Source organism: Salvia hispanica, chromosome 3 (assembly GCF_029641045.1).
Source record: "Salvia hispanica isolate PSC_SH4W2 chromosome 3, Shi_PSC_v1, whole genome shotgun sequence".
Lineage (NCBI taxonomy): Eukaryota > Viridiplantae > Streptophyta > Magnoliopsida > Lamiales > Lamiaceae > Salvia > Salvia hispanica.
The window spans coordinates 40,006,408-40,019,235 of record NC_142694.1 but is presented as its reverse complement, the minus strand read 5'-3'; the positions used below and the strand labels follow the sequence as shown (position 1 = coordinate 40,019,235).

General features: G+C 42.1%; 1 protein-coding gene, 1 long non-coding RNA gene and 1 pseudogene across 3 annotated transcripts; 1 reads left to right on the top strand and 2 right to left on the bottom strand.

Annotated features, from left to right (window-relative positions):
• On the bottom strand, positions 1-2,868 carry LOC125209972 (histidine--tRNA ligase, cytoplasmic-like). The gene is made up of 6 exons (XM_089066609.1): positions 2,614-2,868; positions 2,141-2,305; positions 1,791-1,925; positions 1,356-1,541; positions 728-862; positions 1-439 (listed from the first exon to the last, which is right to left on the bottom strand). Exons 1-6 carry the CDS (start codon positions 2,866-2,868, stop codon positions 131-133), a joined length of 1,185 nt encoding a protein of 394 aa, XP_088922735.1. The 3' UTR covers positions 1-130.
• A 3,835-nt stretch (positions 2,869-6,703) lies between these two features.
• On the top strand, positions 6,704-7,501 carry LOC125214436 (uncharacterized). The gene is made up of 2 exons (XR_007175114.2): positions 6,704-7,042; positions 7,248-7,501. It is a non-coding gene; the product is annotated as an uncharacterized LOC125214436 (long non-coding RNA).
• Positions 7,502-7,730: 229 nt separating this feature from the next.
• On the bottom strand, positions 7,731-11,303 carry LOC148930765 (histidine--tRNA ligase, cytoplasmic-like; annotated as a pseudogene). Its single transcript, XR_016136268.1, has 4 exons — positions 11,082-11,303; positions 8,909-10,096; positions 7,936-8,115; positions 7,731-7,857 (listed from the first exon to the last, which is right to left on the bottom strand). The product of XR_016136268.1 is annotated as a histidine--tRNA ligase, cytoplasmic-like (transcript).
• Between the last annotated feature and the right edge of the window lie 1,525 nt (positions 11,304-12,828).

Here is a 12,828-nt window from a genome sequence, read left to right as displayed (position 1 = left end):
TTTAGTCATGTCAAAATAGTTGTTCAGATGCCTTGAATTCTGTGTCTATTTACATTCTTTTGTTTTTCGATTCACAATTGCCCTATTTGTCACAACAATAGTACTATCAAAGAGTGATCTTGGCTGTCTATTAAGGTGAGATGTTCAACCGTCTCTGTAGCTCTGCCACGAGTCCGGTTCTTGGAACTTCGTCCTTGGTTGCGGCAGTGACATCTCTCAGTGTGACGACGCCTTTACTGAGCTCCTGGTCGCCTACTATCACCATGTAGGGTATCTTGGACCCTCTGGTGGCACGGTCTATGTGCTTTTTTAATCTCTGATGCACCATAACTTCAGCCTTTAGCTTGGCATCCCACAGCTCACTCGCCAGTTCGGCGCCTAGTGAGATGTCGTCGCCTAGGATGCTCACCAGAACCTGAGTTTCAGTTGCTCGTATTTCCTGAGACGAGGGCACATAGGATGTCAGAGGTCCGAAACTAAGAGTTTACTGACCTAAGAGAAAACACTCAGTCACAAGCAAAAACTATAGGAAATTTTTAAGAGCATGCTTCAAACAGTGAACACAAGTTAGCTGCATCAGAATTCTATGAGGTTGGCATATTGAAGTTGCACTATGAGACTACCTCATAAACTCGACATGTCTTTTAATTTATTCAGATGAGACAGAGTTCGAATGCATTTCTTTTCCTTGATAAAGGTAGATTTGTAAATAATGAGAAATGCATACCTGGTCATTTTGGAGTTGCTCCATGATAGCAAATACTCTCTCTATTCCTAAGCTGACTCCAACAGCAGGAACCTGCTTTGTGCCGAACATACCTATAAGATTGTCGTAGCGTCCACCGGCAGCAACTGAACCAACCTGAACAAAGTTTTTTTAGAATCCTTCAAATAAGACTCGTGTGGTATGATTCACATTATAACTAAAAAGAAGAGCAATTGGATAAGGAAGGGAGAAGCAATGTTGCAGCAGACAACTAAACAATTCTCCATTGTGACGAAAAACAATGAAGAATACCAGTACAAGTTCTTGCAAGAGTTATAGGTGTAATAAGTTGATTGAGTACTGAGCAGATTCAATTTTTCGAATTCATGTTAACGAATGATGGATAGATAAAAAATATCCAAGCTAATCTACCATTTTTACTTTGATGAATTGATTGATTCTGAACTTATTTGATCTTCTTTTCCTTCAAATACTCAATCATATGTTATAGGAGTAGTATATACTCCTGTTTTTGATAGATAGTAGTAGTATCTAGTACTATCTATCCTATCAAGTAAATGCCCCTTAAATCGTCAAAATGCTCCTGTTTTTGAGGCAATAATTAAATGTACATAAAATTGATATTTACCTGTGCACCCCCCCCTTTAAAAACAGTTTCAAATATGACTCCTGTGTAGTAATCCAGACCCCTTGCCAGACTCAAGTCGAAAACTACTTTGTTTATGCACTTGGACTTCAGTAGAGCTTTAAATAAAATCTCCAATTCATTCAATGCAAGCTCTGCTTCACTGTTTGATAAGAACTCACTGCCTTCCTGTTTTAACTTGGACAGTAACTCCATAGGCGATCCTCTATTTTCAACAAAACTTCCAATTTTATTGGCTGTCTCCTCTCAGTCAAACCTTTTTCTTCCACCTGTAAAATTGAAATGTATGCAGTCTATGAATCCACAAAGGATAGGATAATCCCACAAAATGAAAATCAAATATCATGTCATGTAATGGGATAGCTATTCTGCCAGTTTCACTTTGTCAACCTCTCGTGATCAGATCCACGCACTCACCATTTCCTTTTTAACCTTCTCAAATGTTTGCTTGTCTAGCTTGTCAATACTTGAACAAATAGTTCTAAATTTCTCTTGTGGCACCCCACAGATAGCCAACATGCCATCAAGTAACTTCCGGTGGTTTAGCTTCACCTGAAATGAATACTTGATACGGTTAAACACGAAATAATTTCCTTAACTATTAGCAACACAACCAAAACTTCAGAGGTCCATAAAGCAACGTGAGCAAATAATTTCACACAAGTAAAATATTTATTCAGATACAGTGTACAAGATAGAAAACGTATAGTGTCATCCAATTTTGTATTACTAAAATAACACTATCATAAAAAAATAGTTCTTTTAACCTCGTAATCTCCAATAGCTAGTTCATCAAGCAACTCTGTCAAGATTTTTATGACCTCAAAGTCTGGCAACATTTTTCCAAATTGACCAGCAAAGTCAAAGTCACATTGATAGAATTCACGATAACGTCCCTTTGATGGATTGTCCCGTCTGTTAAATTTTGCAATCTGGTACCTTTTGAAGGATGTCAAGCCATTCATAGCAACATATCAAGCAAAAGGTATTGAAAGAAGATGTAGGAGACAATGTATTGTGTTGTGTTTTCATTAGAATGATCCATCCCCCTCAATATAGGAGTTGTTACACTGTAATTACGGCATACAATCATTCTAATTCTTAGGCAAATATGCTCCCTATCAATTACATATTTCTCCTTTAATTATGTCTCCTTATTTGGTAAGTTGGGAGTATGGTATATTTGACACTCCCCCTCAAGTTGAGCAACGGCATCCCCGATACTCAACTTGCCTAGTACCTCAATTAAGGTTTTGGGATTCACTGCCTTCGTGAGAATGTCTGCTAGTCGTTCTTCTGATCGGACGAATGGGAGCTCTATGACTCCCCCTTCGATTTTTTCCTTGATAAAATGGCGGTCAACCTCCACATGTTTAGTCCTATCATGTTGGACTGGATTTTCTAAAATGCTGATCACTGCTTTGTTGTCGCAGAAAAGCTGACTTTTCCTCATCGGTGGAAATCCAATCTCAGTGAGTAATCTCCTAAGCCACATTATCTCCGTTAGACCACTCTTGATTCCTCGGAACTCTGCCTCTGCACTGGATAAAGCTACTACTTTCTGCTTCTTGCTTTTCCAAGTAACCAGGTTTCCTCCTACAAACGTGAAGTATCCCCCAGTGGACTTCCGATCTACAGGATTACTAGCCCAATCAGCATCAGTCTATCCATCTATCTCGAGATCTTCACTCTTCCTAAGTAGCACTCCATATCCCGTGGTTCCCTTGAGATAGCGTACGATCCTCAATGCAACATCTAAGTGATTTTGTTGAGGACGATGCATGAATTGGCTTACCACTCCAACCGCATATGAAATGTCAGGTCTTGTGTGAGACAGATAAATGAGTTTGCCTACCAACCGTTGATATTCTTCTCGGTTTGCTAACTTAGCGCCGTCTTCAAATTTCAATCCATGGTTCACCATCATTGGAATGTCTGCTGATTTACAGTCCAACAGTCCAACTTCTGCCAGTAGATCAAGCACATACTTCTTCTGTCGTAAAAATATCCCTTTCTTTGACCGAAGCACTTCTATTCCTAGAAAATATTTGAGGGGCCCAAGATCTTTCATCTCAAACTCCTGAAATAAGTTTGCTCGGAGATTACTGATTTCCTCTTCATCATCCCCCGAAATGATCATGTCGTCCACATAAATTAGCAGACAAGTCATTTTCTCCCCTCGCTTCTTCAAGAAAAGGGTATGATCTGAATGGCTTTGGATGTACCCATACTTCTGCATTGCTTGTGAGAATCTACCAAACCATACTCTTGGTGACTGTTTTAGTCCGTACAATGTTTTCTTAAGTCTGCACACCTTTCTTCCCCCTGAGTATCCAGGTGGCATCTCCATGTACACTTCTTCATTTTTTTTCAGTTCACCATGCAGAAATGCGTTGGTCACATCAAACTGGTGTAGAGGCCAATCTTTACTTGCAGCAACTGCCAGCAGTGTTCTGACTGTGCTCATTTTTGCTACTGGGGAGAAAGTCTCTTCGTAGTCTACTCCATACGTCTGCGTGTACCCTTTTGCCACCAGTCTGGCCTTGTATCTCTCAATCGATCCGTCAGCTCGTCTCTTGATGGTGAATATCCATCGGCATCCTACTGGTTTCTTTCCTTCTGGCAAATTGCATTCTTCCCAAGTGCCATTTCTGATAAGTGCATCCATTTCCTTCTTCATTGCCTCCCGCCAGTGTTTATGCTTCATTGCCTCTATCCATGAACACGGAATCTCCTCGTCTTCATATAGAGCTGCCTCAAATGCCTGTGCCATTTCTGTTAGGTAGCCTTGTGCAGAATTGACAATGGAATATTGGGTTTTCCTTCCTTTCCACTCTGGGGAGTATCTCTTGGGACGTATCCCCCTTTTTCTTCGTAGGGGAAGTATAAATCCTCCCATGTCGCTTCCACTTATTTCCACTGGTTCACTGTTTGCAGCAGTTTCCTGTCTCAGATCATCAATATCAACAATATCGCTTACCATAGGAATCGCAGGCGGGGAAGATGGTGTAGGAATGTCACTCAACTCCTCAGGCTGTGTATGAGACTCTGTAGACGGCCCGTTGGTACTGCAGTTCACTTCGTCTGGTGGACCAACTTCAGTCACATGGTCTGTATTTGGTAAGCTATGGAGATTTACGGTTTGAGGTAGGGAACAACTGAGCGGGCCACTAAGTGGAATATTATCACTCTCCTCCCCTTGACCGCGAGGTTGGGTAAAGAAATACTCAATCTCAACGAAATCACAATTCATTGTGGTGTACAGGCTATTGGCTTTTGGATCATAGCAGCGATATCCTTTTTGATTTGTTCCGTACCCCAAGAAAACACACTTAACAGAGCGGGGAGCAAGCTTGGATCGGTTATGTTTTGGGATATGGACATAAACAGAACAACCAAAGATCCGCGGTTCAAGGTTAAGAGGTGGTGGTATTTGGTGCATAGATGACATAACATCGATGGGTTTTTTGAGATTTAGGATGCGGGTAGGTAATCTGTTGATAAGGTAGACTGAAGTGACTAAAGCTTCGGGCCAGAAATTTTTGGGGACCCTAGATTCAATCACAAGGGCTCTAGTCATTTCGAGTAGAGTCCTATTCTTTCGTTCAGCTACCCCATTTTGTTCTGGTGTGTGTGGACAGGTTGTTTGATGGATTATCCCTCGTTCAGAAAAAAAGTTTTGCATATTGGCATTAACAAATTCACCCCCATTGTCTGACCTAAGGATTTTAATTGTTTTTCCATATTGATTATGCACTAGAGTATAAAACATACAGAATTTGTCAAAGACCTCAGATTTTGACCGTAGAAAGTAAACCCAAGTCATACGCGTGCAATCATCAATAAAGAGAACGAAATATTTAAACCCTAGACCACCCACCACAGGGGCAGACCCCAAACATCAGAGTGAACAATGGAAAAAGGAACCTTCTCACGGGTATTACTAAATTTAAACGTGTGTCTGTGGCTCTTGGCCAAAAAACAAGTTTCACAATTCAAATGGGAAAGATTGCTAGTAAGTTTAGGAAACAGAAGACGTAAATATCCTATAGACGGATGTCCTAACCGGCGATGCCAAATCAAGGCTTGTGATGAAGTCGGTCCGTGAGTCAGCATCGCAGTACCGTGGTGGGCCATCCTGTCTACATAATAAAGCCCTTGTTTTTCAGTGCCACGCCCAATCATCATCCCCGTCTTGATATCCTGTAATTCACAGAAATTGGACTGCATTAGTAGTTTACAATGGAGTTCTCTGGTAATATGACTGACCGAGACCAATTTATTTGCCAAAGAAGGGACATAGAGACAGTTCGAAAGTCTCAAAGTGGGTGACAGTGTGATAGTGCCGGCTCCTGCAACAGGTATTGCATGCCCATTTGTTGTGCGAACAAAACTTTTACGAGAATCAGATATGTCAGTGAAATCAGATGCCTCAAAAGACATCGTGTCTGTCGCACCACAGTCAAAAATCCAATTTTTATCTTTGTTTATGGAAGTAGTCACGGAGGAATTTGCTAGGGCCTGGAATGAATTGTTGCAGCTGATATTTGGTGTAAAATCAAGTTTTGGGGTATTTTGTAATGTGTTTTCGGATTTATGTAGAGTTGGGACTTTTTTTGGCAATAAGTTGGGGCTTGGAGGGGGTCTTTGTAATTTTTGGTGTTTTGTGGGGTGGGTTTGGGAGATATTTCCTGGATGGGGTATCTGATGTAATTTGTTTGTTTCTGTGGGGCTGCTTTGTAAGGGAGTTAAATGGTGGGGTTCGAAAAGATATTTGTCACAACTATTGGGGTCAAATGATAACTTCTCATGAGTTGGGGGTTTTATCCCCAAAATCATACCTGACATTGACATAGCCCTAGCCGTGGAGCACACAACCTCCTCACTGCCGCGCTGTTCGTTTCCTGTTCCGCCGTGCGTCGCACCGGCGCTGCCCGCCGTGCCCCCGGCGTCGGTAGCCCGGTCTCCGACCACAGTGGCGACCTTTCCTCCTCGATTCGCGGCAGCTCTTGTTGCTCTGTGGTACACGGAAGAGAAAGAAGATAAATAAGTGCGAGATGAGAACAAGAATAAGCTGTTGCGGAGGTGCACGAGAGTGCATGCAGCACGTAAACCAGACGATCTAGATCACCATACGCACACGTGGCAAGGATTCAAGTTAGTTAGTCAGTTAGAAGTTGTTATAGTTGGTTAATTGTTGCTTACGTGGACATGAGAGGTTATATATATACCGAGCATGATTGTAATTCAGATATTATGTGAATGAATTGATGCAAGTTGTTTCTCTCTCTTCCCTCTCTTCTCCTTCTAGTGGTTCATTGCGTATCGGTGCAATACCGGTCTCTGTTCCTATCACCGGAGGCCCCTATTCCGCACCACTCTGTTTCGCTTCATTTCGTCCCACCAATCGGGAAATCCGATTAGTAGGAAACAACCATCTTTGGTGTGCTTTTTACCACCACAATGGGTACAGGTAAGTCGGCTTCGATCTTCGTCCGGTCGTTTCTGCCATGGGCGTTGAGTCGCCTGCTGTCCAGTGGTTGAGCGGTTTCGAGCGGTGGCTGCGAGGCCAGAGGCGAGGCCGGCTGGATTCTGTGAGGAGCCTATGCCCTGGATTTGGTTGTTGACTGATTCTCGTCTGACGCGTGCGTATGCCTCGCGCGCCGATGGTAATGGGTCAAGCCGGATGATTTCCTTTTTGACAGATTCATACTTGTCATCCAGTGCGGTGACGAATTGATAAAGCCGTAACCTTTCCTTTGTCATTGGTATTATCTCTCTGCGATCTATCGAGATCCACAGAGATTGGAACTTATTCCAGAGGCTCTCGAGGGACATTTCATCTTGTTTGAGTGTGTTTGTCTGTCGGTACAGGTCGTATACTTGAACGGGGTCTGCGCCGCTGCCGTAGGTGATGGCCAGCCCGTCCCAAAGATCCTTGGCCGTTGCATATTGTGAAACCTCATTCACAAGATCCGCCGCCATGTTGTTGATAATCCAAGTAAAGACGCAGTGGTCTCGTTGCTGCCATTGTTGATATGTTGGGTCATTTCGGGATGGAGGGACAGAAACTCCATTGATGTGAGATGTCAGTCCCCTCCCCCCAATTGCCCGGTCCATGAGATCGGCCCAAAGTGGGTAATTATCCCCATCCAGTTTCGCTCTGACTGTGATATCACCCAACGATTCGGGGTGATGAGTCTTTTCTGGAGTTTTGTTGGGGATCGAACTCATGCTCAGCCGCAGGAACTCCGCAAATTGTGCGGCGAGTTCCGCAGGGAAGGGTGAAGGGTTTGGGTGGGAATCGGTGTTTTTGTTGTTGGTTGTTTCTGACATGTTTTCTGTTTCAGAATCTGACATATTGCTTGTGTTTGCTGTAGGATTGAAAAGAAGGTTAGGAGAGGTATATTACGGGCGGTGATGAAATTTTTCTGAGCCCGAACCTGCTCGTGATACCATATCGGAGTGAACAGAGTTCGCCACCCTGCAAAGTAGATGGTATTTGTATTGAAGTTAGACCGAAGACAAAAAAGAGAAGGTTCGGTGGAAACAAGAAGCTCACCTGATCAGCAAGGTCATAGATCAATTTTGAGTCTTCTCCATACTTTCCCATAAGAGTCTCTCTCATTTCAAAGACCGGGGTATCTAAAGCTGTGGCGCCATGCCTTTTAAAAACCTCAGTTATAATTTTGAAAGCTTCCTCTCTGACTGCCATCTGCTCTTTTGCAAAATCACGGGTACCCTGCACATGAAAGCAAGAGTCTATAATATAATGCATAACGTCTTTGTTTTCCATGTTGTCTTAAGGTACAATATGAGCAGATACACGAATGACAGTCAAATCATGGGCACACAAAATGAACCACAAGACAAAAAGGAAGGGGAAGCCACATTCATGGAGTGCCATTGCTCATAAACTAAAACACCTCAGTAAGTTTGAGATTGTAGTAATACTTTTAAAATGAACACAACAACCAAGCATTCACAGATCATCTCTTCAATCAAGTATATTTTATAGAAAAGAAATCCAGGCTTTGTTATGCATAACTAATAATGTGATAACACTCCTCCGACCATAAATGAGAAATCAGAGTAACATGGAAATCAGTTCCAATGGCAGAAGTAAAGTTGAATTTTTGTACTATCTTAGTTTAAACAACTTCTCTCTGTATCATTATATCTTCCTCTTGAAAATGGCATGATTTGTGCAATGCAGAGGAGTGTGATAGCAAATTTGTTTGCTTCACTTCTTGAAAATAAATAGGCCATATATAAGAAACATAATAAAACAGTCCGTCCTTTACATGAATAATTTGAGATAAAATACTACTATCGGCTTTTCTAGAGCAATGCTTATGGTTTCTTCTAAAGGGAATCAATTTTGCTTGATCATCAAGAGATTAAATATGCCACCTCGATTATTCAAGATACATAAATTTTGCAATCAATCCAACAAGAGAATGCTTACGCTTACCAAATATTGTAACAATGACAGACCATATACAAATACCCAAAAAAAAATGTCAACATTATACCTTAGGTAGCTTCGGAAGCCTTCAACTTTCATTGGTTTCCACAATCTCTTTTACTTTCACGACGAGATCATCAAAACATGGACCCTCTGCATCCAGTAATGACTGGAAAAACTGAGCGAATTTTTCCAAGTCAAAATTTGCAGCTCCCCTGAGCAACAGCAACCTGTCTTTGATAAACTTCATAAGAGAAATTGTTCCCTTCCCCATATCAACTTCATTCTTCTCACTTTCCTTATCAGCTTTAGGATTATCCCCAATTTTAGGCTCACTCAAACTCCCATTGTCCCCTTGAATTCTATCGCCAAAAATCTCGCTTCCTCCAAGTGAAATGAACGCAGCTGCAGCCTCCCACGAAACTACATTCGTCACCACGTCGAGTAATTCATAAATTTTGTGGACGAATAACAGACAATCCTCTTCCAAACGAGCAGTTTGAGAGGATGCGTACAGCTCCTCCAGAGCAGTTCGTTTGGAAGAGGATGCGTACAGCTCCTCCAGAGCAGGGCGCAAGGATTTAGCAGCTATCATTTCCGAGAGACGAGAACACAATTCCACATCAGAAATTGAACTGGAGAGAAGAAGATGGGTTGACGCACGAAGCCAAATTCCCCAATGCCATCGACAAAACCTTGGCCGAGCCAGCTCCGAATCCGGAATTCAACTGAACTCTAGCTCTCAAGTGCAGCGATCGAGAAACATCCCTGAAATCCCCATGGAGCGACGGAATCTCCGCCACGGAATTGTCCGAAAGCTTCTTCCCTGAATTAACCAGGTTTGAACCGTTAAAAAACACCTTGAAATCAGCTGCCACAGCAACGGCGAAGGTCGCCGTTGAACCATCTCCGGAGTCCGTCAAATTGAAGGGCGACACGTCAGCTCGAAGCGCCTCACACGATAAAGCTGCAACGGCATCAACAATAGAGACCAATGCAGAAGTTCGGTGATCCAGAATCGCAGAAACGTCAGCAAGCGCAGCAGCTGAGTAATCGACCATATAGCCAGATCATCCGATGCAACATTGTCGATTGTATAGTCCAAACCTAAAACATTCTGTTCGAGAATTTCCACCAATTGAGCACAGGCGGAGGAGGAAGAGGAAGAGAGCAGCAGCTTATTCAATAGAAGGATTAGAGACGCCCTAGCTTCCTTCGCCGTGAAATATTCAGGAATTGATGTGAATCTCCAAAATTAGGTCAAGACTTGTTCTTGTAAAAGCAACGACACAATTAAAAACTAGTACAAACTAAAAACACTACAACAATAATATAAAAACACGTTACATTGAAACTTAAATAAATATTACACTAAAAAGGATAGGCGTTCCATCCCACAAAAAGATAGAACAAAAATAGAAAGGGCGAAGGGGATCGAAATGGAAGAAATTGAGGAATGAACAAATGACCTCTTGAAGACCGAAGGACCTCCACCAAAAAGATGATGGCAACCCTTGGCAACTTTCATCCAAGTAACCATTTATATCGACTCACTCGCTAGCTACACGACACTAGGGTATACTTTCGTTCGAGCTCCGCCACTAGAGGTATACTCTTTCGAGCTCCGCCCCTAGGGTATACTCTCACTCAAGCTCCGCCACTAGCTACATGGTGCTAGTTGTGAATTTACCAAGTGGCTAACCCTGGACTAACCACAAAGTAACCATAGCCCGGCCATGGATTTTTCCAAAACATTCATATCACCCAACATGGGGAGGGACTCTCACAAAGGAGACACTCTTTTTTTCTAAACTCAACTCTAATCTCTAATCTATTACAAAAGATACAAAAGACCCTATTTATAGATGTGGGAGATTGGAAGATGAAAAGTCACTCAAACTAGGGTTGGAATATGAAAAGGCACTCAAAATAATTCAAAATCCCGCCTTTTTGAAGTCTTCTCGGACATAAAACGCTCGGCCGGGCGTTTTGGGGCCTTGCCCGGGAGTTTTCACTGTCGTCGGGCGTTTTGCTTGTTGGACTGCGCAGTGTTTGTAAAACGACCATAACTTTCTCATCCGAGCTCCGATTGAGGCGTGCAAGGTATCCACGCGAAGCTCTTTCGATGGAGAAGAAAATGGTGGTCTTTGAAAAGCATTTGAACATCATATGGATAGGCGAATCTTTGCTCGAATCTGACCCCAGTTGCGGCTTGGCTCTTTGTCACCTCTTCACCTCACTTTCCTTGGTTTAGCGCTACCCGGATTCGTATCAGGAATGGTAAAGGAGAACTTTGCAGCGGAGCTGGTTGAAGAGGAGGAGCGACGACGAGAGAGTGCTGAGGAGTCAATTGTGGCGCGAGCTTTGCCGATCGCCACGTCGAAAACGGAGGATGAGGTCAGCGAAGATCCTTTTCCGCCGAGAGTCACCGTGCGTCCCTCTGCCGCCGCCGCCATCGCCATCGCTTGCTGAGAAACTATATAGAAAAGGTATACTATGTATTTACTTTATAAAAAGTGAAATAAACATTCTAAAAAGTACTAACATATTCCATAGATAAAAGTGTATAGAAAGGTAACGTATTTTTTTTAAAAATAAATAATAGTAAAAAATGCATAAACAAAACATAAAATATAGTAATACATTCTCAAATACCTTTGCCTTTGGAAAAGTGTTTTTCATGAAAAAAAGAAGGCAAATATGGTAGTTATAGAATTTTACCTCTCCATTGATGGCAATGTAAAGATAATTGAAAAAAGTATAATACCTTCTCAAATACATCCCCCCTTAGAGCATGTGAGAAGTAGTATGGAGAGACATCCTTCCACGGGATGCAAGAAATATGTATACCGCAAGAAATATGGACAGATATCCTTGCGAGACTCTCGATCAGATGCATCATGAGGTGTTAGAGCGTTTGTAAGTCATGGCGCGATCTTATAAAATCGGATGGTCGGTTTGCAAAACAATTCATGGCTTTCGTTTCTCAAGACAATATGGGGTATGGAGTTGCTGATGAGGACGGCCAGCCACTTTTCCGATTCGACTTGCCCTCTTGTCCAACTCCTCCTCACCATCGTTTGGTAATTAGTTCCGTTAATGGGTTGTTTTTGTTGTGGGATGGATTATATGATTATAATGATTTTCTTTCAATAGTCAATCCAATGACTTGTGAATATATTGAGCTTCCTCCTCAGCCTACATGTAGGTGTATATATGGATTTGGAGTGAGCAAATTAAGTGGAGAATATAAGATTTTATGTATCGATGAATCTAGGTTCTGTCATGTGTATACTCTAGAAGGAGAATGTTCGTGGAGAAGGATCCCAGCACCACCGACAACTAGATTGCCTACCATACCATCATCGATGGGCTTTACACCTAGACCGTCACTCGATTCTGCTATATTTTATAATGGAAATATTCACTGGGTTGTTTGTGATTTTGAGAAGAATTTTTTGGTTTGTTGCTTGATCTTGAAACGGAGCTCTTTACCAATTTTCCTCTTCCGCCCCTAAATGAGCAAATCTTGATTCATCCTGAGCATATCTGTTTGGCTTTATTATATTGGGGATATCGGTAGGGATGTCAATCTAGCCCGAAACCTGCGGGTCGACCCGAATAATTCGGTAAATCATAGGGTTAGGGCCGAAAAATCGCAACCCAGATACATAATAGGGCTACACGGGCTAACCAGTTCGGGTCAGCAGGTTATGCGGGCTGGCCCGGGTGGGTTGCGGGTTAGCCCATGGGTTGAGCATTTAAAATAAAAATATAATTAAAATTTTGGGTTATATACTTTATACATATATGAAGTATATATGGTAATTACAACATTAAAAGCAACATTGATATGAAGTATATATACTAATTATGTATTCTCTCTCAAATTGAAAGTTAGGGTCATATGGATTATAGATGTTATTGATATTTACTCATATTAAATGCCGCATTACGTCTTTCCTCTTGAAAAGAATGATCCGGTCG

Excerpts from the sequence above, each read along its gene's own strand:
- LOC125209972 (XM_089066609.1), bottom strand. The coding sequence starts at position 2,868 with ATGTGGCTTAGGAGATTACTCACTGAGATTGGATTTCCACCGATGAGG. Across the intron at positions 1,542-1,790 it reads AGAAGGTTAAAAAGGAAATG|GAAGGCAGTGAGTTCTTATC; the intron begins GTGAGTGCGTGG and ends AAGTTAAAACAG. Across the intron at positions 863-1,355 it reads TTAAAGGGGGGGGTGCACAG|GTTGGTTCAGTTGCTGCCGG; the intron begins GTAAATATCAAT and ends AACTTTGTTCAG.